The 25,091-nt window shown below is 37.2% G+C and overlaps 1 protein-coding gene across 7 annotated transcripts in view; it reads right to left on the bottom strand.

Moving 5' to 3' along the window:
- Positions 1 to 25,091, bottom strand: part of LOC123674023 (tyrosine-protein phosphatase Lar) — a 570,788-nt gene that overhangs the window by 89,961 nt on the left and 455,736 nt on the right. For all 7 annotated transcript variants that reach the window (XM_045608828.1, XM_045608831.1, XM_045608826.1 and 4 more), the window contains exon 7: positions 24,785 to 24,949. In XM_045608828.1, the coding sequence (XP_045464784.1) occupies positions 24,785 to 24,949 (165 nt within the window). The remainder of the gene's footprint in view (positions 1 to 24,784; positions 24,950 to 25,091) is intronic.

Genomic DNA, 25,091 nt, shown 5'->3' with positions numbered 1-25,091 from the left:
CCGAGGAGGGGAAAGCCGATAACGACTAACGCTGCGGAAAATCATTCGCGCTCGTAAATTGACTATGGCGCAGGATTAGCGTTAATCTTGCGAAACGGCCTTTATAAACACTATTTTCCTCCGGTTCTACCGTCTTTCAGGCGAAGATCCGATGCTTCGGATATGCATTAACTGTTGGAACCGATGGATATTGGTTCCGTGACTCCATCAACGATTGCTCGGAGTGAATGAGGCAAGATGTATGCCGGTTAGGTACGTCGGCCAGATATGGCGTATTGAGCTGATCGTCGAGCTCTCGGTGCAATTTGTTTGTTCGGTTACATCCGGGAAATGCTTTCGTGGAAGACGAGAGAAGGAATTCTAGGAGAATTTAATGGGCAAAAAAGGTGGTATTCTGATGATGGTCTTGTAGTAGAGATTTGTGAATATAATACTAATAGCAAAATAATCCTTCACAGGGAATGAGATATAACTCATATGAAAAAAATCTGTGAATAGATGTAACACAATGTTTACTATAAATAAATCTCAAAATTATGACAATATTGTGACAGAAGAACCTTCACTATCTAATATATATTTCTGATATAAACTTGTATATCCATTTCCCAGAAGAGGAAGAGAAAAAATCAATAGCTTTAATTGTCGAGATCGCTACCTCTGTAACATTTGCCAAGGTAACTATTCCTTTCCCTTAGCTCACAGCGTTCTCTGCTTATTTTGGACACACATCGTATAGGTATATAAAATTCATACGGGGCTATCTAAAACTGAAACTAGATACCCATACCAAATTTCATCCAATTTGGATGAAAACTGTGGAGAATAATGCGGTTACAAGGATTTGCTGAAACATATACCGACAGAAACTAAAATTGCTCAGAATGGCAAAATTGCAGAAATTGTCATCAAAAAAACTATCTAATGATGCAATAATATACTTAGTGTGCCATTTGAAATAAGGAAGTAGTAGTCTGTTTCCAGTATAACCGGAAGTTGTAGAGATCTGAAAATATTTTATGGAGAAAAATCATTGACTCAAACCCCAATATGCAAACTTTCAGCTCAAGATAAGTTTTCCATGAACGTCTAATATTAGGGCAATTGAAAAGTCCCCGGTCTGATGCACAGATGGTGCTAGTATTAAATCCATATGATTTTTATTCAGAACCAACCTTCAATCGATACGTGTCAAAATTTGACAGCAGTCCGATCATTAGTTTGTGAGATATTGCATTGTGAGTGTAGCTACTTTTGTTATTTGAAAAAAGATGGAAAAAAAAGAATTTCGTGTGCTGATGAAATAATGCTTTTTGAAGGGAAAAAAATTGAGTTGAAGCGAAATCTTGGCTTGATGAAGAGTTTTCGGGGTCTGTACCAGGAAAATCAACCATCATCGATTGGAATGCTAAGTTTAAACGTGGTGAAATGAGCACCGAAGACGGCGAACGCAGTGGACGCCCAAAAGAGGCTGTCATCGACGAAAAAATCAGAAAAGGTCACAAAATAATTCTGAATGACCGTAAAGTGAAGTGGATCGAGATAGCAGACATTGTGAAGATATCATTTGAATGTGTTAATCATATCATTCACGAATATTTGTACATGAGAAAGCTGTGTGCCAAATGGGTGCCGCACGAGCTCACAATCGATCAAAATCAACAACGTGTTCATTATTCTGAGCAGTGTTTGAAGCTGTTTAAGTGCAATAAACCTAAATTTTTGCGTCGAAATGTGACAATGAATGAAACATGGCTCCATCATTTCACTCCGGAGTCCAATCGACAGTTAGCTGAGTGGATTTCACACGATGAACCGAATGCAAAGCGAGGCAAAACACAACAGTTAGGTGGCAAGGTTATGGCATCAGTATTCTGGGATTCGCATGGTATAATATTCATTGATTATCTCCAAAAGGGCCAGACCATCAACAGCGGTTATTATATAGCGTTATTGGATCGTTTAAAGAATGAAATCGTTAAAAATTGGCCCCATTTGAAGAAAAAAAACGTGCCGTTTCATCAAGACAATGCGCCGTGTCACAAATCAATGAAAACAATACGGCAGAGTTGCATGAAATGGGCTTCGAATTGCTTCTGCATCCACCGTATTCGCCAGATCTGGCCCCCAGCGACTTTTTCCTGTTCTCAGACCTCAAAAGAATGCTCGCTGGAAAGAAATTTAGCGCCAATGCAGAAGTAATCGCCGAAACTGAGGCCAATTTTGAAGCGAAAGACAAATCGTACTACAAAAATGGTATCGAAATTTGGAAGATCGTTATAATCGCTGTATCCCCTCGAAGGCAACTATGTTGAATAATAAAATCGAACTATGCCAAAAGAATCTGTTTTATTATGGTACACCGGGGACTTGTCAATTTGCCTGTTATATAGGTCAAAATTGAACAACTTTTTTTATTTACGTATTTTTTATTGGTCCTTTCTTCATTTTTCCATGAAAATATTTTTTTCGTGTTTATATAGGGCTTATCTACAAATTAAAAGCAATTAAAAAATATAGGCAACATCCCTCTTAGTGAGTCGCACCTTATCGTTTGAGACAACTCCAGGTTCAAAATTCGAGAATCACGGACATTGTGACGAAAGGAGCTGTTCGAGGAGCGAGCGTTCGCAAAAAACTCAGTTTCTTGTCCTGGATCCGTCTCTGGACCTTCTCTCCCCGATATGGAAGCGCTCATAGCGCCAAGTGACTGAATATTTTATGCAGGTAGCCCCCAGTTTTCATAACCTTGTTTACAGAAAATATTGGGGAAATCAATCACCCGGTTTTGTTCCCGAGTCCCGCGTCGCAAATGTGGATCTTTACTTGCGAACCGACTAAATTAATATTTCCTTCTCGCCCGTTCTGAGGTGAGAAAGTTCGGTTATAAAATTCCTATGCAAAATGTCCTTTTGAATATTAAAATACCCGCCGTGGCAGGGAGGACCCCCAGGGGAGATATGGAAGTTTTTCGGGGATGTATGTTCCCTTCGGATGCTGAAAGAGGTACTTACCGGGAAGAAGTTGATTGATGTGGAAATGGGAACTTACCTGAAATAGAAAAAAAAATTATATGAAAAAAATTTTTTTTATGTACCGTATACAATTTGGATGTTTATGTCGAGAGACTCAGAATGAAATAAACTCTCAACTTTGTCAGTGAAATTTCATTTTTAAAGATTGTATACCTTCTAGAAAATTTTGAAATATTCGAGGAATTGTTAATATAAATAATATTGAATTCGATGCTCACTGAAAGCATCACGAGAACTGAAAGATTCAGAGAAAAAATCTTCAAGGACCCTCGATCGCAATTTTCGAAATAATAAGCCATCAGAAAGCAGATCATAGATAACTTAATTAGTTTTCGAGTTACAGGACGTTTCTAAAAAGTTACTGTGAATATTTCGTTTTTTCTCGTTCTTGATTTTGATCGACATATTCTAAAAATTCTATTCCGTATTCTTAAAAAAAGGTTATGTTTATACTTGCAGAAAATGAAGGAAAACTTTAGCTAGCATTCATCATATTCCGAATTCGAGTAAAACCTCAAAGCGCATGCTTTTCACATAAAAGTATTTGTTAGTCATAAACGTTTCCTTTTACTTAAAATAAAAAGGATATCCTTCAATAATTTTGAATGTGGTCAGTAAGTAGCAGACTCAGTCGAGTAGAGACCATTTGAAGCGATGACAGATGTTCTAGAACTGAGGGAGATCAAACACTACAAGCAGCGTTAACCAACACCTGTTCGTGATTACAATTATACCAGTTTGAAAAGAAAAATGTGCAATGGCTTGCCAACAGATTTTTGGGAATAAATGCTGAAACTCAAGAAGCTTCATCACTTGTCCGCAAAATGACAATATGTCTACGCTATCTCAATGACCCTGGGTATTAGAAGGGCCTTGTTCAAGAACTGGGTGTAAGTCACACAAAGTATCTCGTACAGTGACAGCTTTCTTTCCGCTTCATCGAACTTTAGTTGTTTGATATTGCTCTAAAAGAATTATCCATTGAAGCTTGTTGGTTGTGAGTCCTTCTGTTTCATTTGTTTCGTACTTTTCTATTGGTGTTTTATCTTGTTGGAAGAAGAAATTCGACAGTCTTGACACTACTAGATTGAGGTTTGATGGCTAATTCAGTATCTTCTTGTGTAGTAGAAGCTTCTCTTTTCCACAGCTGAGTGAATTCATTATTAATATCTATGTGAATTTCGCCTCCGATTCTTCCAATTGTAAGATTATGTGCCTTCCAAAGTCAGCAATAACTTTTTTGCCATTCCAACAGAATGATTGTTTTATTTGCAATTTTTTTCAAGTCATTTTGTTTCTTCAACCTTCCTTTCATATTTTTCATTTTCTTTGAAAAGCCTTTCGCATCCAATGCTTTACGAAATAACACCTCGTACTTGGTAACATTATTTTCTAATAGCCTTATCTTTATCTCAATGAAATAGGCAAGAATAACAAGGTCTTCTTTTTCTGGCTTTCCGGCCACTCGGGAATTGAAGGGAATGAAGAGGTCGACACATTTGCCAGGAAGGGAGCACAAACACCTTTCACTGGCCCGGAACCTTTCTGTGGTATAGGCGAATATACCTACAAGACAGAGGAGAAGGAAAAAACCGAAAGAAAAACATTCTGGCGGAATCTTCCTGAGTTGAATCACTGTGAGATCCAAAAAGTATCTGGATCTTAGCAAGACTATACTACACCTCCTCACTGGATTCCTTACTGGATTCCTCACAGGACATGTAGCCTCAGGAAACACTTCATGAGAACGGGTCAAGCAGAAAATGATGAGTGCAGATTGTGTGGGGAGGAGAAAAAAACTCCGGATCACCTGTCGACGGAATGCCTCGCCATCACTAGCCAACGTAAAATCTGCTTTGAAAAAAAATTTGAAGAAATGAGGAATTTCTGACAAGCTGTAAATCAAGTAATGACGAGAAAAGCTCTGATGGAGGGCACAACACAATAGACCATTAGGTAGCAATGCAATGGAACTCTCTTAATTAAACCTTAATCTTAATCGCTGCTTGACAGATACATCTTCTCTGATCGAAGTAGAATACTCAAATAACACCGTAAATGAACAAATCATCGTAAACATGTTGGAACTTGCCGCGGCACATAGAGGTCAACATCTCTTCATTAACTCTTGGAGGATATTCTTGCAAGTATAAGGTAATTATAACGAATACGAAAAAAGGAACTGCTGATACTGATATAGTATATCCAAAGTCACTTGAACTATCCCATAAAAACAGATGTCTCTTTGAAGTGGATACCGCCATACGCTATTTAGCGGTATATACCGGGTTTTGTTTTGTATTTTATTTTGTTAGGCAATAAATTGACTGTTCCCAAAGGAATTTCTGGAAACTTGGACAACCCTAGTACAATCGAAATATTCTGACTTCCTCTAAGTGACTTTGGATATACTATACCTCTTTCTTCAATTCAAAAACTTCTATCTCACAATGATATCCTTCAGTTTCATGAATATGAATCAAGTGATCAGTTATTAACCCAAAACCTGCAGCATTCCCTCTCCCCACTCCCCGAAAGTGCATCTGCCGGAACCTCAATACAACCCACTCCCTCACGATGCCACAGCGATACAATGGAATCAATTATTAGGCAGCTATGGATGTGCGGCTAACGCCGTCGAAGGCCCCGCTGTCACCGTATGACAACGGAGCCGTCTGACGGACTTGCGGCCGACAGTCCGACTGGCATGAGCGCAAACTACAGGTCGCCGTTGAAACTGCGGTTTGGGCAGCTGCGGTTCGAGGTCAATTAGTGGATTTCCACGGATCAGAGCCGGTCAGGCGAGGCGGTCGGTCCGCGTAGCGTTCCGTCTCTGCGAAATCCGCACACCTGGGATCTTGAATAATCCATGGCCTGCTGGGATTTCGTCGGGGAACTTATGTCAGTGCCGGGTGTTGGCCGGTAGGATGCTAGTTTTTGGATTTTGGGTGTTCTTTCACCGAAGAAATTGTTCTATAATTTCGTCACAATCTTCGAAATATTGATATTTCCGTGTTTAAAAATATATGTATACAGTATTGGCAAAGGTACTTCTCAGTAGAGATATCTTATAGCTCAAGAGAGCTATTGTCATTCCCATATTCAAGAAAAATAACTTGAATGATATCACTAACTACAGGCTCATTTCCATCCTCAGTGTCTTTGCCAAGGTTTTCGAGAGAATTGTCATTTTCAGATTAACGTGAAGTGAATTTGGGTGTCCCTCAGGGTTCAGTCCTGGGACCGCTTCTATTCTTAATTTTCATAAATGATCTGCCCCTCAATCTGAGGAAGACGATGAATCATGCAACAAATTGCCAGGATCTACTTCTTTTGATCAAAGTGCCGATGGCACCTCAGCAATAGTTACTGCGCAGAACTTTGACGACTTGCAGATATTGTGTAATCTATTAAGTCCAGTGGTTTGTTGATTGGTGTCGTTCTAATTCAACCATGATCAATATCGCTACAACTGAATACGTTCATTTCGCACTAAGAAGCAATGAACACAGATTGGTTGTACGCTATTTCAATGAAGTTGTTCTATCTGCAGAGCATACCAAGTTCCTTGACATCCACATCGATTCCCACTTGATTTGGAGTATTCATGTCGACGCTGTTTGTAAGAACTCAATAGCTCTAACTTTGCCATAGGTAGACTTGAAGAAAAAATATTTAAGACCCCCGATTTCTTGTTCCGAAATAAAAAAATATCAGAAAGCAGATCATAGATATCTGGATTGTTTACTAACAGTTTCGAATATTTTGCTGTATCTTGGTTCTGTTCAAAATATTCGAAAAATGTCATATAAACCGTTTTTTTTTAAAACGTTAAATAATTTCTATGATCATTGACGAGTATCATATAAACAATTTTTCATTTCTCAGAAACACCCTGTAACTCCAGAACGAAACAAAATATTCACGAGCTGGTTTCTGATATCTCATTATTTCGAAAACAGAAATTGGTTCTAAGTATTTCAGTTCCCGAGATGCTCTCAGTGAGCATCGAATTTGGGACACCCTGCGCTCTCCTCTCATCTAAAATTGACTGTTTGTCGAAGAGGGGAAAACATTGTTGCTCTCCAGTCTGATTTTTTTATATACTTCTTTCTAACACATTGTATATAGAATAACCATGTCAAGCTTCTTGAAGAATTTCGTGATGATAGTGTCATCACAACCATAGCGAATTCAAGCGAAATATCGAAAAAAAAAATACTTCAGTGGTAACAAACACGTCCGAGTAGCAATTTTGCGTGATTAAAAAATTTCAAGCATATTACAAAAATCAGAATAATACAAAATTGAAGAATGTTGAAGAAAAATTATAAACACGAAATCAGGAGCTTTTGAGCGCCAAGCGCTAATTGTGCCCTTGGAGACCATAAAACTGGATAAATGTACCTATGATGAGCGCTCGAAAGCTTTTGTGCTTTCCCCATTTTCATTTAATGGAATCTTGGAATTGAATATCTTGGATGGATCCCTATCAAGAATTTTGAATGTCAATAGTGGTAGTGACTCTCATTTTGTTGGTTTTGCAATTCTATACATGCATATGTTAAAAAATTCTTGTTTAGCGTTCGTTCCGATGTAAAAAACTCGTTAGAAGTTATGAGTAAGGGGCATTAAAAGGTGAGATCAAATTATTTGATACGTAATGGTTAGTTGTTATTATTGTTTTTAGCCTCGAATATAAAGCTCGTTCTTCTAGTATAGTAGAGTACATTTTTCCTGAGCAACATATTGGAAAATGCCCTTTTCTTGTAAATCACCACCATATCTCACTCTACCAATCGTGCTAATTAATTCTTATTGGACAAACTGATAATAACTGGTTATATTTCTTTCTATATCTCTAACTATATTTCCATAATATTCTGGAACGAACCCAATCTTCTAATTCGTCATGAACGGCAAAGCTTTGCCTTCGTTATGACAAATATGCAACATCGATCTCTCCGAACCAAGTTTTACGACATGAAGCCCGGGAATAAAAAAAAATTCCCTGTTTATTTCCGCACTTACCGGAGGTCTACGATTCCATCGCTTTCCTTACTCGAACTTACTGCAAGTACCCGTGTTTCCGGAAAATTTCCGCCATTTTATCGGAATCGGAGTCGAGGAGAAGCAAATATTCGCTTATCACGAACTGGAAGTTTTCTCCCGAAACGTTAACTCGGACGAGTTGTCATAAGTATATCTGGGAAAACTTCAAATACGTCGGAATTCTGCTCAGTTTTCGGCGCTCACTCTCGCCCTCTTATCGGGCACAGGCGGCCGCCATTGTGAACGATCGAAAAAAAGGACCTGCCGAAATGTAAATGACGAAAAAATAGGATGAGATATGGTATTTTGAAATGAACCACACGGCGCTGGTGTCAGATGTAGCTAGCAGATATGAAAAAGGGCCGTGCCAGAGGCCGGAAGATCCAGTCCGTCGACCTTCTTATGAATGCGGCGGAAACAGGAGTTCGATGGGGAGGCAGGCCAGGACTTGCCCATTTGCCCGAGAAAATTTTTTTTTGTGCCTTGGATTTTAGAGCTGATCTTTAACTATATTTAGAACGCTTAATCTTTACATGCAATCCGTTTTTCTTTTTCAGCTCTACTTTTTTAGATACATCAAGTTATCTGCCAAATTGGGTTTCTTTAATTATATTCATTCATGAGAGTTCTAAAATTCTTATATATTCATTAATGTAGAAACAATGATCTTATTGTCAGTCTGTAATTGAGTAAATTCCAGGTGAATCTATAATTAGTGGAACCATTGCTTATCAGGTACCTGAATTGATTTTTTTAATCCCCTAACTCGGGAAATTAAGCGAAAAAATCAAACTTACTCCCTTACATATGAAGTTGGGCTTAATGAAACAATTTGTGAAGACTCTTGGTAAGAAAGGGTCATGTTTAGGGGTAAAAATGCATCAGTTGAGCACAGAAAAAAACACAAAGCAAGGATATTTGATGGACTGCAAATAAGACAATTAATTAAGGATCTGCCTTCATAGATTCAATGAAACAAGTTGAATGAGAAGCTTGGACATCATTTGTTGCAGTTGTAGAAAATTTTCTAGGCAAACAAAACTACGTTGAAATGGTTAACAAAATGCTTGATAGTTTCAGATCCTTAAGGTGCAATATGAGTATTGAAATACACAATTTTCACAGACCGTTTTCCAGAAAATTTAGGAGACATAAGTGTGGAACAAGGAAGAAGTTTTCACCAAGATATGAAAGTTATGGAGGACCGCTTCCAAGGAAGATGGTACATGCTACTGATGGCAGATTACTGCTGGAGTTCCAGAAAGGACTGTTAAAAAAAACATTCAAGAAGATCGCGGAAAAGAAGCTTTCTAAATGTTGAGTGACTATTTTATTTCTTCAATGATTTTTTTTTTGTAAGTACGACATAATATTGTATTTGGTAAATAACTACTACTACTAGATAAAAATGTCGTATATGCTTTCGAGCTCCTAGGTAGAAATGAATGCGTTATTTGAATTCAGGACATCAAATTGATATAGAATCAGCTCAAACAACCTCGACACCAAAACAGCTGTTCATATGTGATAATTCTCGCGATTTCAACATCTGACAATGAAATGAACTGTACACTAGTGAATCAAGTGCTACCAAGCCAATAGAAGTCCGTTTTGTAACTCTTCCGATGAGAAGACAGCCTTTCAGCACTTGCAAAAGACTAACTCAATTTCTTCAAGCTGCCACATGACTTCAATTTTTCTGAACAATGTTAACGGACTTATTAGCCGGAATTGCAAATGACATCCCAATTTATTTCACAGAATTTGATTCGAGAGCAATGACAGTCTTCTTTTTACAAATGCTATTTTGGATATGTTCCGAATGATATTTAAAAAAAACGGAAATATTACGAAATACACTCATAATCTATGCTACCTGAAACGGATAGGAATAGAAGTTGAGTTATTGAAGTAACATTCATTTTACATTTGATCAGTTTTAATTGAAACTTTTTATATGGAAAACATTCCAATGTGACTTAAATCAGTACAAGCTAAGCGCGACAAAATGGCGAATGCGCTAACAATGACCAGCCAGTTTTATCCAATTCACCTCTGGTGAGTTTATTCAGAAGTATGCCTTTTTGGATTTTCCAAAATAATGAAAACAGGTCTTGTACCCCAGAAAGTCGATATTCTTCAACGTTTCTCCATGACCTATTCAAAACTATTTCTCATTACACTGAGAGATATCCATATTTTTTTATTAATAAAGCACTTATTTGGAGGTTATTTATAGGAGGATTTATATTGATATATTCATTAATAGTTTAATTATGCATTCGAATAAGTTTATTAATAAAGAATAAAATATTTGTTTACAAGGTATTTGATAATATTTAATATGTTTCGGTGATGAATAATTTATATGAACTTACGTTATCTCCACAAATAACATAAATTCAGTGTCAACAAATTTTCAACTGGTAGTTTCAATATTTGCTATTTATGAATAAACTCTTACAAGAATTCAATAATTTATTCACTAAGAATATAGGATTTATTAATAATTAACAAACTAACATAATTCTAGTGATCCAATTTGTAGAAAAGTTTAATGACACATCCCTCAAGAGAAGCGCATCTCCTTGAAGGATATGCCCTTGACCTTTTCCTTCGCTTTGAATTTCCTTTATAATCATAAAATCTGTGTTACTACGGGCTTATTGAACGCCGCTTAGCACATCTGTACTGAATTTTGGGTTTAGATCGTTCGTACCTGCTTAGTTATCAGTGATGTTGGCAGAACAGTAGTTAGAGTGAACAGATGCAATCAAGATGACAAGGGTTCAAATCCGGATACCCGCAATATGAACTCTAAAAAATTACCTAGGTTGGCAAACGGTTCTTCTCAGACCCTAACAATCGGATAATAGAAACAACCACAATAATTATCTGAGAAATACGTTAACCATTACTGAATTGAAATATTATTTTAATTCATCATGGATACATATCATATATAAATAAGGTTTATTAATTATTACTCTATGATATATTAACCTCAACTATATTTATTTCCTTTTAATGGATATTTCTTCAGCATCATCAATATAAGTTATGCGTAATAAATGAAGTGTAATGATAAATGATGATTATTGGTGGGATTTCAAAGAAATTATTTATTTCCATGAAACTAATATTTGTTTGTCCATATATCCAATAAATGATTTATTAACTATAATGCATTTTCGATAATATCAAATAAACACTTCTTTCAGTGTAGAGATAAACAATTATATACTTCGAACAAAAATGAACTTACAGGAATATGGATGAAAGCAGAATATGGTGCTGTTGAAAAAAAACTGATAAATATCCGTGACAAACAGTGTAAAAAAACGAACTTTTTCAGCTCCCTAGTCGTAGAATCGTATTTTTCCTCAAGAGGACAAGTATAATAGAATGGAATGCTTTTGTCGTTTCCCGGTGCAAGGAGGCTAATTCACAAATTCAATTACAACCGAGCAACGATAAGAAATTTGATTTCGACGTTTTTCAGACATCCGAAATGCAGTCCGCGTCATTCAATTAATGGAATCCCAGTCTCCGTTGTGTATTTTTTGAAATACAATAAAATTCAACGGTGTGGATACCGTATTTTCTGGATTTCCGTATCACCGGCGATAAAAAGACGGAAAGGAATAAAAATCCATGTCTATCTCCATTCTCTGCCGAGATGTTCTAGGAGGGTATGCTACTCCGGCCTTCTGAATCAATTCCTGTTATTTATATCGACTGCCCTTTTCTTTTCTCCTTTCACATCATTATTCGTCTTTGTGTTCCAGGAGGAAATGCTCGAAAGAACAGGAACTGGAGCAACTTCCACCCTCTTTGAATTTCCACCTCTCCAACTTCAACAATATTTTTTATTGTTCAATATCCTGTATCGAACGGAAACAAGTATTTTGTATTGGTATAATGCAAAATAGTTTTCCTCATCTCTTCATTCTGACGAAATGATAGAATGTTCTATTCGAAGAAACTGCGCTCAAAAAAGGGAACTCTTTGATGTCTATAGAAGAAAAAGTCCACCCAATGTTGTCTCTTGGGCTATATAGAGTTGTTCGGTGAAGATCTATGAGGTTTGAAGTTGACCAGTAATTGTGATATTTCTTAAGAAATCACTTTGAGATATGTGAGAGAGCTTGATCGCAATCAGAGGAATTAAAAAAAAAGCATCAAGTTCAGCTTTCAGTCCCTAGAATTGTAAATTGAGCGATATCTTATTCTCTTCAGAGGGTTCATAGAAAAGATAATAATTCCAAAAATCATTTCAAAGAAACCTCTGCACTTTGATCATTAAATCTTCTCTTCGAGGTAACGTATGTTGGTATGACATGAGTTGAGCAGAGGATTTTTTAGAAGAAGCCCCTCTATGAAGGAAATATTCCACCCAAGAATGTTATTTCCAAAAATCATTTCAAAGAAACCTCTGCACTATGATCATTAAATCTTCTCTTTGGGGTAACGTTTGTTGGTATGACAAGACTTGAGGAGAGGATTTTTTAGAAGAAGTCCCTCTATAAAGGAAACATTCAACCTTCTCTTCATGTCCATAGACATACGATGGGGTATATATACATATCGGTTTAAAACGTGCGACGACGTTGTCCGATGCCTAGAATACATTGCTTGCGATGGTAATAGATTGATCTAGAATCCATTGCTTGGGGTAATAGATTAATATACTACGCAAAGGGGGACACTGAATGGTAATGATATGTTTAGGAGATATATTCATGTTCTTTTCCGTTCTATAAAAAAAAATGAGTCTTCTTCCTTTAGTGACTCATCTGGTGAATATTGGCGCAAATCATGGCAAATTCGTCCCTCTTTTGGACGGTGTGAACTAACGTTTGGACATTCATACCTGTACAGTCTCTTATATTCTGCAAGCATTAGTGTTGCCCTCTTCCTTATCCTTGTCAATTCTATTTCCTCTTTATTGCAACCTCTCATTCGACACTTGAGCATCTTGCGAAAGACCTACATTTTGAATGCTTGGATTCATCTCAGAGTTACCAACTTGACTAGGGATTCATGGCTTGGTTTGATATTCAAGCTACTTGGCCCAAGCTCAAACTTGAGTAGCTTGAGCTTGCGTTGAAATCAACTCAAGTTCAAGTCAAGTAGTAGTTTTTCAATGTCGAGTCGAGTATTTATTTATTAAGCACTCGACTTAACATTGAAAAACTACTACTTGACTTGAACGTGAGTCAAGATCAAGCTACTTGAGCCAAGTAGCTTGAATATCAAGCCAAGCCGTGAATCCCTAGTCAAGTTGGTAACTCTGAAAGAACACAGTCCATGTAGTAGTCAACCATTCGATGACATAATTATGTCCGAAGGTGTGTTTCTCAGAAGTCATTCGCTCAAACGCTGATCTAGCAAACTCTATTCTTGTCTGTGTCTAGACTATCTCTTAACCGTTTGTTAACATTCACTTGTTCTAGTCATTGGCCCTCTAGAACCATGTTGGCTGTTATATTAGTGGTCTTCGAGATGTATGTCTTTTTCGAATTGATGATGTATGATGCTTTTGGCTAAATGAACTCTCTTAAAATATGGCGTAATCAATTAAGAGCATACAAACATTCCACCTTAACAACGGTTCAAAGGGAAGAAAGTTCGCTATTTTGTATAATAGAGATGGACGTGAAGTTGCGATAGAGAATTAAATCCTGTAATTTTGGGTGGCACTTGAAGATGCTAATGAAGGGCCACAGGGAGGATCTGCTGGTTGTAACTCGCTGAACTTCTGCAACGTCCGAATGAAATTCATTTAATTGGTGTCGGGAGTTTTGACACTAGTTTGCCGGATTTTCCGAGATTGCAAGAGACGATGAAACTTTAACGACTCCTGATAGCATTCAGAGCCAGACTCAAGGTATTACGTTCAAAGGGGCCCCAAACATTACCGAGCTGAATATTGCCTTGATAGATTTGTTACATACGTGACGTCCCCTTGTCTGAGACGCTTGGGGCGTTCTGCTGACCGCCATCTAGAACTTTTAGACAAATTTCCGCAAACATCTTGATATACCCGGATAGTTCCTTATTTCGAGTGCACTTTGAGAATGTCCGGTTAGAATGCCCTCAGTTGATTGCTGGCGTAAAACCGCATGTCCGAAACTTTGTTCCGCCCATATTAGTTGGAAATAGCGAAATCTGCCACATCCTATCCTAGAGCTTCTCCTAAGGAATCGCGTGATCAAAGAACATAGAATCATGTTACATACGCTACAGAGTGCACGATTTTTCTTGGAAAGGATACACCACGCGGAGAAATGCGATGAACCGTTCTATTCTTTCGTCACGTGATGTTTTTACGTTGGTGGACCTGCTCGGGACTGAACTCGAATCATGCCAGCGGGATTTGAACCCGGATTACTAAATTGGAAAAAAAATCCGGATATTCATAATTTCTCTGATTATCAAGATTCGGATGTAGTACTTCAGTTTTATCGAATAGTTTAATTTTGCTTCATCAATTTTGTAATTTGAATTTTTATTATAGGACCCTCTAGTTTTAGACCATAAAAAGAATTCGGTTCTCAAAGATATTTATAGAATGTTTTTTGTTATGATTTCACATTAACATCTGAGTTTTTTCGTCCTCCCTATATCACAATTTGGATCTTCGTAGGCCAATCAGTACTCTAAAACAAATAAGTTAGAATTTAATGAGATCTTTGGAAGGCTTCAATATATACTAACTAAAGAAACTGAAACACCCAGATGGAGCTATTTGAATAAAAAATATTTTTTTGTGAAACATAGATAGTATAGCAAGGAGTGAATGATTGAATTTGGAGAAAAAAAACGTGAAGGTTTTTTTTATATAAACAATGTTTGTTACTTAAATATCGATTTTTGCAAATTTTTTAAATTTTACAACAAACCTGCTGTTCGAGGAGATCCAAAGTCGATGTTCAGTTGTTCTTAAAATGCCTAGAGCACGTGTACACGAAATTCTACATTTCTGCAGTTCTTCGAGCAAACCCTTGAATTGTCAACTAGAAAAGGACCAGAAAGTTCATTCGAACGACAATTTCGATGTGAAATAATCAGGCAACGCATGTCAATAGATTTCAGATGAATTAATGTGATGGTTACAGGAGTTGCATCACGAATAATCAATAACTTCTCACGTTTCCCAAGTTGCTGATTTGATTCGAGACGTATGTAGATGGAAGCAGCGAAACCGTGATAACGATGTTGCAATAAGCAGTTATTGAAAGTCAGTAGCGTCCAAATCGGCTTGTTTGTGGAGTGAGATGATTTTCAGGGTAATGAAGCAATTTGGATAGGTACACCCTATGATGATTGAATTTTGTCTCAAAATACATATTCAAGTTATATCAAACTAGATCTTGTCTTGAAATTCGAATGCACAAAAATTCAATTCACGTTAGCATTATCTTGTTATATTCTGGTACTTACAACAACTCATACGTCATTCCATGAAATGAATACAAAAAACATGGATATAATTCGCTTCAGTAACATAATTGTATCTTCTTCTTCTTCTTACTGAGCCTCCATTCGTCCACTCCTGGACATAACCCTTTTCTAATTCCTCCAATGCTCTCTACCAATTTCCACCTGCCATCTTCTTAATGTCATCCTTCAATCGTAATGAAGGCTTTGTATCTCTGAGCCTCTACTACGTGATTTTCAGTGATCATCTCTCTTAACCCAGTGTTCCTACATGCTGTTGTTTACCATTCGTTCAAATAACGTGTGACGTCATCTATGACGTATGATCCCACTAATATAATACAAAAAGTAGTTCTCTTTGCACAATTTGGATATTGAACGTTGAAACATGAATTTGCTTCCAAATCCATCGAAGGAACAAGAGAATTGTACCAGATTCATATTCACAGTGAGTATAATGCATCGACACTACCTATGATGTTTTCTCGTTATAAGTCTGATTTCTTGCTGCTGAGTAAGTGAATGAATTCTTTCCGTAGATCAGGCTGCTAAATTATGTAGGTTGTATCCGATCGATTCAAACAGACACAACATGACACAAAATCTAGTTTTCGAACATCGAGAGCTACTATCCAACGATGAATATGAAAAAACATTCGCTTTCAATAACATCAACAGGAGAGAAGATATAACAATCGTTCATAGCGCCATTTTAGCAGCAAGAGATCACTCAGAATAATCCAAATTCGTGGGCATTGGTAGGCTTCATCCCCTATTCAAGGTAGAGATTTCGGAATGAAAGAACGTTGAAAAAATGTCATATTCATATTTCAAACCAATCGAGCTTCATTCCCAACATGAAAAATGCGAGTTAGAGAAGTGGATGATTACAGTAACATCATGACAATATCCCTGAGGCATGAAATGGCTACGGCTACGCAGAAACGTGAAGGCAACGTATATTGCCGTAGCCGCCGACTCTGGCTGCCTCGCTGTAGCAGGTGTTGTCTCGAGACACCGTCAAATTTAATATAATACTCACATTCGGTCCCCATTTGTACTCCGTAATCCGAATCTTTCTCTGTCGTCTCCCTTTCGCAATCCCCTCACGAGAATGTGTGTTAATCCCATATTCGGAGTATATTTTCTCATTTCGTTTGGCGTATCGGGAGGAAGGTCTCAACCAGAGGGTTATATCGACTTTTTTCTGTCTATGTGAATTACTCTGAGGTTAAACTGGGATGGTTAAATGCTGTTGTGCCAAGTAAGTGGCTTGAGAAATAATCAAATATTTCTATACACATGTAGGCATTGAAGAAAACAAGTTGATTATTAGGAAATTTGGTATTATTAGGTCCGCAACCAAGTTCACTGAAGAGTCTTACTGAAGATTCCATCAACGATACCTGATAAGTAGTCAAAACCCTAGTCGAAATAATGTGTTTATTATGCCTTCAAATTGGGAATTAGGATTGAGAGACCTTGGTCGTCCTCATCGGCAAACCTTTCGATGACGGGTTGATTAAGAAAATTAGCATCGAAAAAACCTTCATTACCATGCTGAATAGAAAAGAAGATTGGGAAAAGGAATCCACAATCCCAGTTCTTAAGCAGAATAACATAAAATGGTACACATATGGTTCCAGAACCATGACGGCGTCTGGCGCTGGAGTATTCTGGACTGGTACCAAATGCTCAATAACGCTAGGCCGCTGTCTTTTAGACAGATATACTTGAAAAAAAAAAAGGATGTGTAGAAATTAAGCTAGCCAGAAACTATCACAAATGTAATATAGCGATAAATTTTGATAGTCAGGATGCAATCAAAGCACTGAGCTCACATACCATTGATTCTAAGATGGTATTGGAGAGCCGAAGAGAACTCAATGACATAGGCAAGAATAACAAGGTCTTTTTAATCTGGGTTCCCGGCCACTCGGGAATTAGAGGGAATGAGGAGGTCAATACACTTGCTAGAATAGGAGCACAAACTCCTTCCATCGGCCCGGAACCTTTCTGTGGCTTACACAAATGTACCTACAAGAAGGAGTTCCAGGAGAAGGAAGAAACCGAAAGAGAAATACTCTGGCGAAATCTTCCTGGTTTGGCTTTCTCCAAAAGGTTTCTTCGAAACTTTGACTCTGCGAGATCCGAGAAGTATCTGGATCTTAGTGAAAATATGCTACATCCCCTAACTGGATTCCTCATAGGGTATTGTCGCCTTAGGAAACACACATAAAGGTTATTTTTTTTTGATTACCTCATGAGAATGGGTCTAACAGAAAATGACGAGTGTAGATTCTGTGGGGAGAAGGATGAAACTCCGGACCACCTGGTTACAGAATGCCTCGCCATCGCTAGCCAGAGTTCATCAGAACTCTGGAACTGGCTGGTGAGCTGTAAATCACGAGAATAGCTCTGGTGGAGGGCACAATAGACCATTAGGTCGCAGTGAAACAGAACCTCTTCTATTAAATTCAATCTAATGCTTTCGAATTGCTAGTTTATCCATAGAAAGAAGTATTTACGAAAAGTCAGTGACCAATGATATAATCTACTGAGAAGAGGTTATTTTCATTTTGGAAAGAGGAAAAGATACAGAGCATTATAGAAACTGATCTTTTTCGAGGAACTTGGGAAACGTCATTTAGGTACACCAGATTCCATTGGTAATATGGATTTCATCTATCGATAATGAAACAAATCGCTGAAAGCCATGATGAAATTGAAGGAATTGAGTTTCCAACTACTCAACGACAAAGATTATTCTCCAGATATGGTTCCCAGTAATAACTGGCATTTTGCAGGTCCCAAGAAAAAGAAGTTTTGCCATAATGAAGGCAAAGAAGAAGAGGAGTATCGAAGTAGATATATTGCTCTTGAACGAATGTTGACGAATAAAAACTTTCAAGGAAAAATGCGTGTCTACTGCTAAGGCTCTGGACCTATTGGAGTGGAATGTTACATTTGAAGATTTTGGGATTTAATCTCAAACTGATAAAGGATGGTTGGACGATCATAAGTATCCAGAAAAAATCTTCCTTAATCAAAGTTCGGACCTTTGGTTTAGGAATACGGGATTCTAACCATTGAACTAAGCAATTTGCTAAACAACATCCTCAAATTTAAATCCACCTCTTTGACGGTTAGCTCAATAATAGACAAAATTCCCAACATTGAACCTTCCAACATAAAATAATTTCGAATCATCACACGAATGCCTCACCCAATTGCAATATCGATCTGTTCGAAAAACCGCATTTGAATACGTCCCAATCTTACCTAACAATTCTCGTTACTGCCTTCCCAACCATTCCACGGGAATATTCTTCCACAAGCGAATGCTTACCCGAATACAGTCTACCAGTTCTGGTTTCACTCTTGCTCCAAGCCTGTATGTGACCTGAATCTGAGGCCTGGCTGTCGTTTTCTGTTCCGAAAGATTTCTTTCCGAGTGGAGTGGGAGAATAAAACTAGTTACGTTCGGAGAGCGTTCCCTTAAAAGGATCTGCCGTATAGAACTCGGTTTATTAAATTAGGGGTAATGCGATTCCAGTAGTCTATTTAAGAGTAGCTTGCTGCATTCAACTTGGTTATTTGTTCTATTAGAATCCTCGGCCTACGGCTATTTTTTTTATTATATTTTGACGGTTTCCGAACTAAATTCTGAGGTAAAGATCAAGTATTTTGTGTTTGACCCCAATTGATGTTCGATTGAAAAATGTATTTTGAGATCTTATGTCATATGAAATAATATCACCCAATCATGCCAACATTACAATGATAATTGCACTCAGTGCAATTGCAACAGGATTGAGTTTTACAACTTCATTCCAAATAAATTTCAAAGTATCTCCTTTTGGCAATGCGTATGTTCGAAGTATAAATGCGCTAATCAAAGAAAAGTTCTCAGAAATACAACATACAGTCACAAATATATTGGGTATTTGGGAAATATTAATGGATTTGTGCAGTGAACGAAAATATGAATTGAATGAACATAGGAGCTTAGAACAATTGAAGTTGATACTAAAAGATTGGGAGGTCAATATAAGAAAGAAAGACGGGAGCGAATATAAAGAAGCAACGATGAAGACAATATGGAACGTTTTGTGCAATCTCTTGCAGAAAAGTACTATAATGACTATAATATTATGATTGACCCGTTTAACGATATAGTATTTAAATCTGCCCACGATGCAATGGTAATAGATTATTTTCATTAGAGAACAACAACGAATCTAATGTTCAGTTGAATTTTTATAATCCTGAATTTTTTTGTCAAAAAGTTTTTCGCCGAATATCTCTCGAGCATTCACAAATACTCCTCATTTTATGACAAATTTCTCAAGCTATTCTAAAGCCCTCAGGTTTCGGCTTCGGGCTATTATCAAGTAACGAGCTTTCGATTGTCATCAAATTATCTCGTCTATCATCAATGTCCTAGGAATATTACTACTAATAATTTTCATTGATATTCACTAAGAGGACCGATTTAAAAGTAAAAACACTTTTAACCATTTTATTTATTATTTATTTCCATTAGTTGGTGTTTCGATATTGATGATTTGGTCACAAACATAATTTAAACATTAAAAAGTAATTCAAATAAACTGATTCAAATAGTTACATATAAGAACATACGATTATCGAACTCCATTATCTGTATCATTGTTTTTCAACAATATTCTTTTATTCTTATGGGGAACGATTATTTTGTGCTAACATCTCTATAGTTACTACAAAAGTACATTTTGACCTTCTGGACATCCTTGTTCTAGTTAATCTCATAAAACAAAAAAACGTGACGATACCTTATTTTTGTCTGAATTTTATAACATATGGGTAGAATAAAGTCAAGATACATTCTGCGATATTTCACATTCTTTGACACGTGTTGAGAACTTATTCAATAGGAACTTCGAAAAAAAAGAGGAGTTCCCATAGTTTGGTGACAATCAGGCGACACATAACTTCATGAAGTTGGTGGGTACAGGGTAGGGTCTAAAACTGGTGAATAATGCTTCCTCGAATTGGATGGTAACTCATCGGTTTGTTAAAGACATATTTAAGAGATATAGCAACAATTATTTCGGAAATGTAATTTTGAAAGGTTTTTTATATTTCTGAACGAATGCAACTGGTTCTAAACCCTAGTTTAATGAAATGATTCTTAGTCTTGAAGTAGTTTGTATCAATTCATTCCTGCATTAACTCTGTTGTATATATAGGGTGTTCCTAAATTGAAGGTACAAACAAAACTGACAGATTCCTCGGATCAGTCCTATAAACATGAACCTGCAAATGCTTTGTTGTCGAGATACTGGCTGTTAAAGTTTGATTTTTTCAAGTTCTTTTCTCAAAGCACCAGCTCTTCACTAGATTTTTAATTTGAATTTACCATAGATATTCAAATTTGAAGTTTTCATCATGTGATATGCTAATTTTTTTCCACTAGAATTCTCTTCTGGCGAGCCACAAGTAGTTCAGAAAAATGTTAAAAGAAACATTGGTCTAGAACTACAGTTTTTGTTCTCTTGTAGTTTTGTCGTATTTGCTACCGATTTCGAAAAACAAACAATTCACTAGTTATCCTCCGGAAATTTCAGATTATTATGAAGATTCAGTGAGAAGGTAAACTGTAATGAATAAATCAATTATAAGATTTGATACTCAATCTCCCAATCTGTAGCTAGAATTAATAATGATTCAATAAGTTCTAAAATCATCAATGACGTAGGAGTTCTGGAAACCCTGTATTATGGAAACAAAGCATTTGCGGACTCATGTTTTTAGTACTTTTTTTTTTAATTATCTCTGATTTTCCTTTGAACCTCTGATTTAGGAACACCCTGAACGTTATATGTATTATTGCTTATGTTTGACAGTTGATTTTGAGGGTAAATGTGAAAAGGACACCATCAATTTCAAAATCAATTTCTAAATTTCAAAATATCGGACACATCAGTCAATATTGAGTTAACTAACAACAGGTTATTGGCCCAGAACCAAATGATATTCAAAACAGCTGCTGATGTGAACTTAGCAGCTCAATATCTCGTCGACTCTTTTCACTCCCACATATCATTCGGTTCCTCTGGAAACAACCTTTCTCTTTAATTTAGTTAGTGTGAAGGCGAACCAAAATCCACTCTTGGGTCATGAATACTTTCCGCTATGCTCTACCGACCTAGTATGAATGAAACCTCAGACGAAAAAAACAGGCAATTTCAACGACATCACGAATACCTCCGTCCCAACACCGTAACCTGCGTAGGCGTTCCAAAACGTACATCTCAACGCTTTAGCCTTTTCATTACCCAACGTCTTCGCCCATCGCGGAGCAAGAGAAGTCAACAAATGCAATTCATTTAGATTTATTTCCGACCTTTCATCTCGTCGCGAAATCGAAACGGACAAACGAATTATTCTCCCCTTTCCCCTCCTGTCTTCAAATCCCTTCCGAGCACCGTCGACAGACGACCGTAAGACCCAGAAATTGTTTTCTTCATAATCCGCCAGGAAGAGAGAGAATGGGCTAAACCATTGTGTTTTTTCATCTCGATCCTGCGAGCGCATATTTCCCCGGAGAGAAGGGCCCAGCACCGGAATCCGAAAACTCGATTCATGGTCCCCTTTAACGTCTTCAGACGCTTAACGATGTCGACCAATTAGATCCGAGCTGTTGTCTTTTCCCGAAGACTGTCGGAATACTTCGTAATTGTCTGTGCTACGAATTAGCGAGCGAACTGAGCGTAGTCGGATGCTACATTTCATAGAAAAGAAATTGGCGAAAAAGGCGGACGTAGAATCTCTCGATGATTTTCCTAATTGGGTAGTTTCATTTCTGAGATTGCCTAATGAACGACGGAGTTCGACGATCAAACATTCAGGTGCTACACGAAGAAAAACAAAAAACTTGCTCGGCGTCACTGAGAGTAATGTGATTTCAAAAGAAATATGAAGACTTTTTTCGCCATTGATTTTTTTTTCGGGCCACCAAGTTATTTTTGTCCAGGAACTTCATTCTAATACTGACTTTTATCCATTGCTGAAAAGTACAACTGTCAGTTGAAACCTCGGTTGAATCTACCTATAAACATAGCAGGTAAATGCTACATTACATAGAAAACAAATTGGAAAAAAGGCGGACGTAGAATCTTGATGATTTTCCTAATTGGGTAGTTTCATTTTTGAGATTGCCTAAAGAACGGAGATCGATGATCAAACATTCAGGTGCTGGACGAAGAAAAACAAAAAACTTGTTCGACGTCACTGATAGTAATGGGATTTCAAAAGAAATATGAAGACTTTTTTCGCCATTGATTTTTTTTTTCGAGCCACCAAGTTATGTTTGTCCAGGAACTTTATTCTAATACTGAATTTCATCCATTGCTGAGGCTGGTTTCAGAGTCACGCTGACCGTCGGCGCTGACAGGCCAATATGTATGATTACTTATGAAGCGTTTTATAATAACGCCGACGGCTCAGCGCTGATCACCGTCAGCGCTGAGGCATCGAGCGCGTACGCGCAACGCGTCGGCATCGCTGACCAGGCCGCGCCGACGCGCTACCGAGCTCAGTTATCGTTACTGTGTCGTAAAACGCACGCGCTGACGGGGACAATCAACGCAACAATGAATCGCGATATTGATACTGGTCGTGTGATTGAAGTTGTGGTTGGGCATGACTGTACCTCACGACGTTCAGCGTGACTGTGAAACGAGTTGCTAGTTGCTATGCGCTGAGAGCTATGAGCGTTGGCTTCAGCGCTGACGGTCAGCGTGACTCTAAAACCAGCCTGAGAAGTACAAGTGTCGGTTGAAACCTCGGTTGGAGCTACCTATAAACATAGCAGGTAAATGCTAATGGAGATGTCATTGTTACATGACGGATCCAATGTCAGTAGATTATATTTCTGAAACGAATGTGTTTAACGTCGTGTATGTTAACGATGTTGTCATCTTCAGAAACTCAAGGTTTTTAAGTCAGTTACTAACTTGTAGCTATTTATGTGCTTTTTTTTAGCACATTTGAAGCTGTATATCCTCAATAACTTCACGGAGTCCATCTTCAAGATCTCTAATTTATTGATCATTCACGTGGCTCCAAAGAAAAAAGTCTAAAGGTGTTAAAACACAAGATCTCGGTGGCCAATAGCGATTACCCCCTCGAGAAATAACACTGCCAGAAAACTCTTACTACAACATTGTGATAAATTCGCTGCTAGTGTGACACGTGACACAATAATATCGGATTACTATCCAAATATCATAATTTCCTTAAATACATTCTTGTGAATTGGGCAACAAGGTTTCTCGAAGCAACGAACTAGACTGCTTGGCTATTGGATATCTCATGTTGAACAAAGTCCTGTCTTCGTAGGATCAAATTACACGTAAATCTGGCGCCCTTCACCTTAACTTCAAGCACAATAGTAAAGTTGATGGAAACTAAGGTTGTGGCAGCCAAAACTTCGATACACCCACTTCTCAACCCATATTATACTGATAAGGCAAGATTATATCAAGATCTGAGATTGTATTCATTACAATGAGGCGGCGTATCTAGAGAAAATTTTTCTTGCGACTCATCATTATGATATGAACACGACAGATAGGAGTAGTGTTGATGTTTTTTTAGAGGCAACTAATTCAGGTGAAGATAATCTACAATGGCCCAGTTGAACTGATGGAGGGAATATAAGCATTCAGCCATTGAAGTGCTCTATTTTTATTATACTGTCTGGTAACATCGACCGTAGAATTTACTAATGGACAACTAATATGTCATGTTGATTATATAACATAAAAATAAAGAAAGGTACATTTTGATTCCATGAGAATCAATTCGTTTCTATTCCATGTAATTCCAAACATCGCAAAGAATACAAGAGATTATGTACACTAAAAATATTGAACAGAAATTTTAATTTTTTTTAATGTTTTTAGTGCCGTATGATATTCAAATTATATTGAAGATTTGCAGATTTCAGTTAGTTTATTAGTCAATGTTGCCAAATTACGAACCAGAAACTGAATTCGAAGAACTGAATAATATAATATTTGTATCAGATTCATAAATGCAATTGATGTTATAAAAATTTAATTTTCTTTGATGAATAAGGTTGGAAATAATTTACAAACCCGATAAAAGAGGACTTAAAGATAACCAAAAAATTTAGCTTTCTTAGAAGCAGAACTACAATTGGGTCATAATTTAGCAAACGTTAAATATTATTCTAAGACACTCACCGTCAAAAACTGTTAGCGTAGCTTCTTTCGTCACAGCATCACCGACACCATTTTCAGCGACGCATTCATAAGTTGCATCATCACGACCAATTCGAACTGGTTCGATACGTAACAAAGAACCACCATCTTCTGGTAATTCCCTCACTTGATAACGTGTCTGGGATTCTGAAATATTTGTCTAGGTCAGACCTGAAGCGACTAAATTCAATTTTAAAATCTGCGATTAAAATTTCATCTTAATTCGAACAAAATTTTTAATGACTCAATTATATCTCAATGGATTCAATTATTTCTCAATGGTGAATGG

Source organism: Harmonia axyridis, chromosome 2, assembly GCF_914767665.1.
Source record: "Harmonia axyridis chromosome 2, icHarAxyr1.1, whole genome shotgun sequence".
Lineage (NCBI taxonomy): Eukaryota > Metazoa > Arthropoda > Insecta > Coleoptera > Coccinellidae > Harmonia > Harmonia axyridis.
The sequence above is the reverse complement of the archived record's forward strand: the minus strand, read 5'-3'. Positions and strand labels throughout refer to the sequence as shown.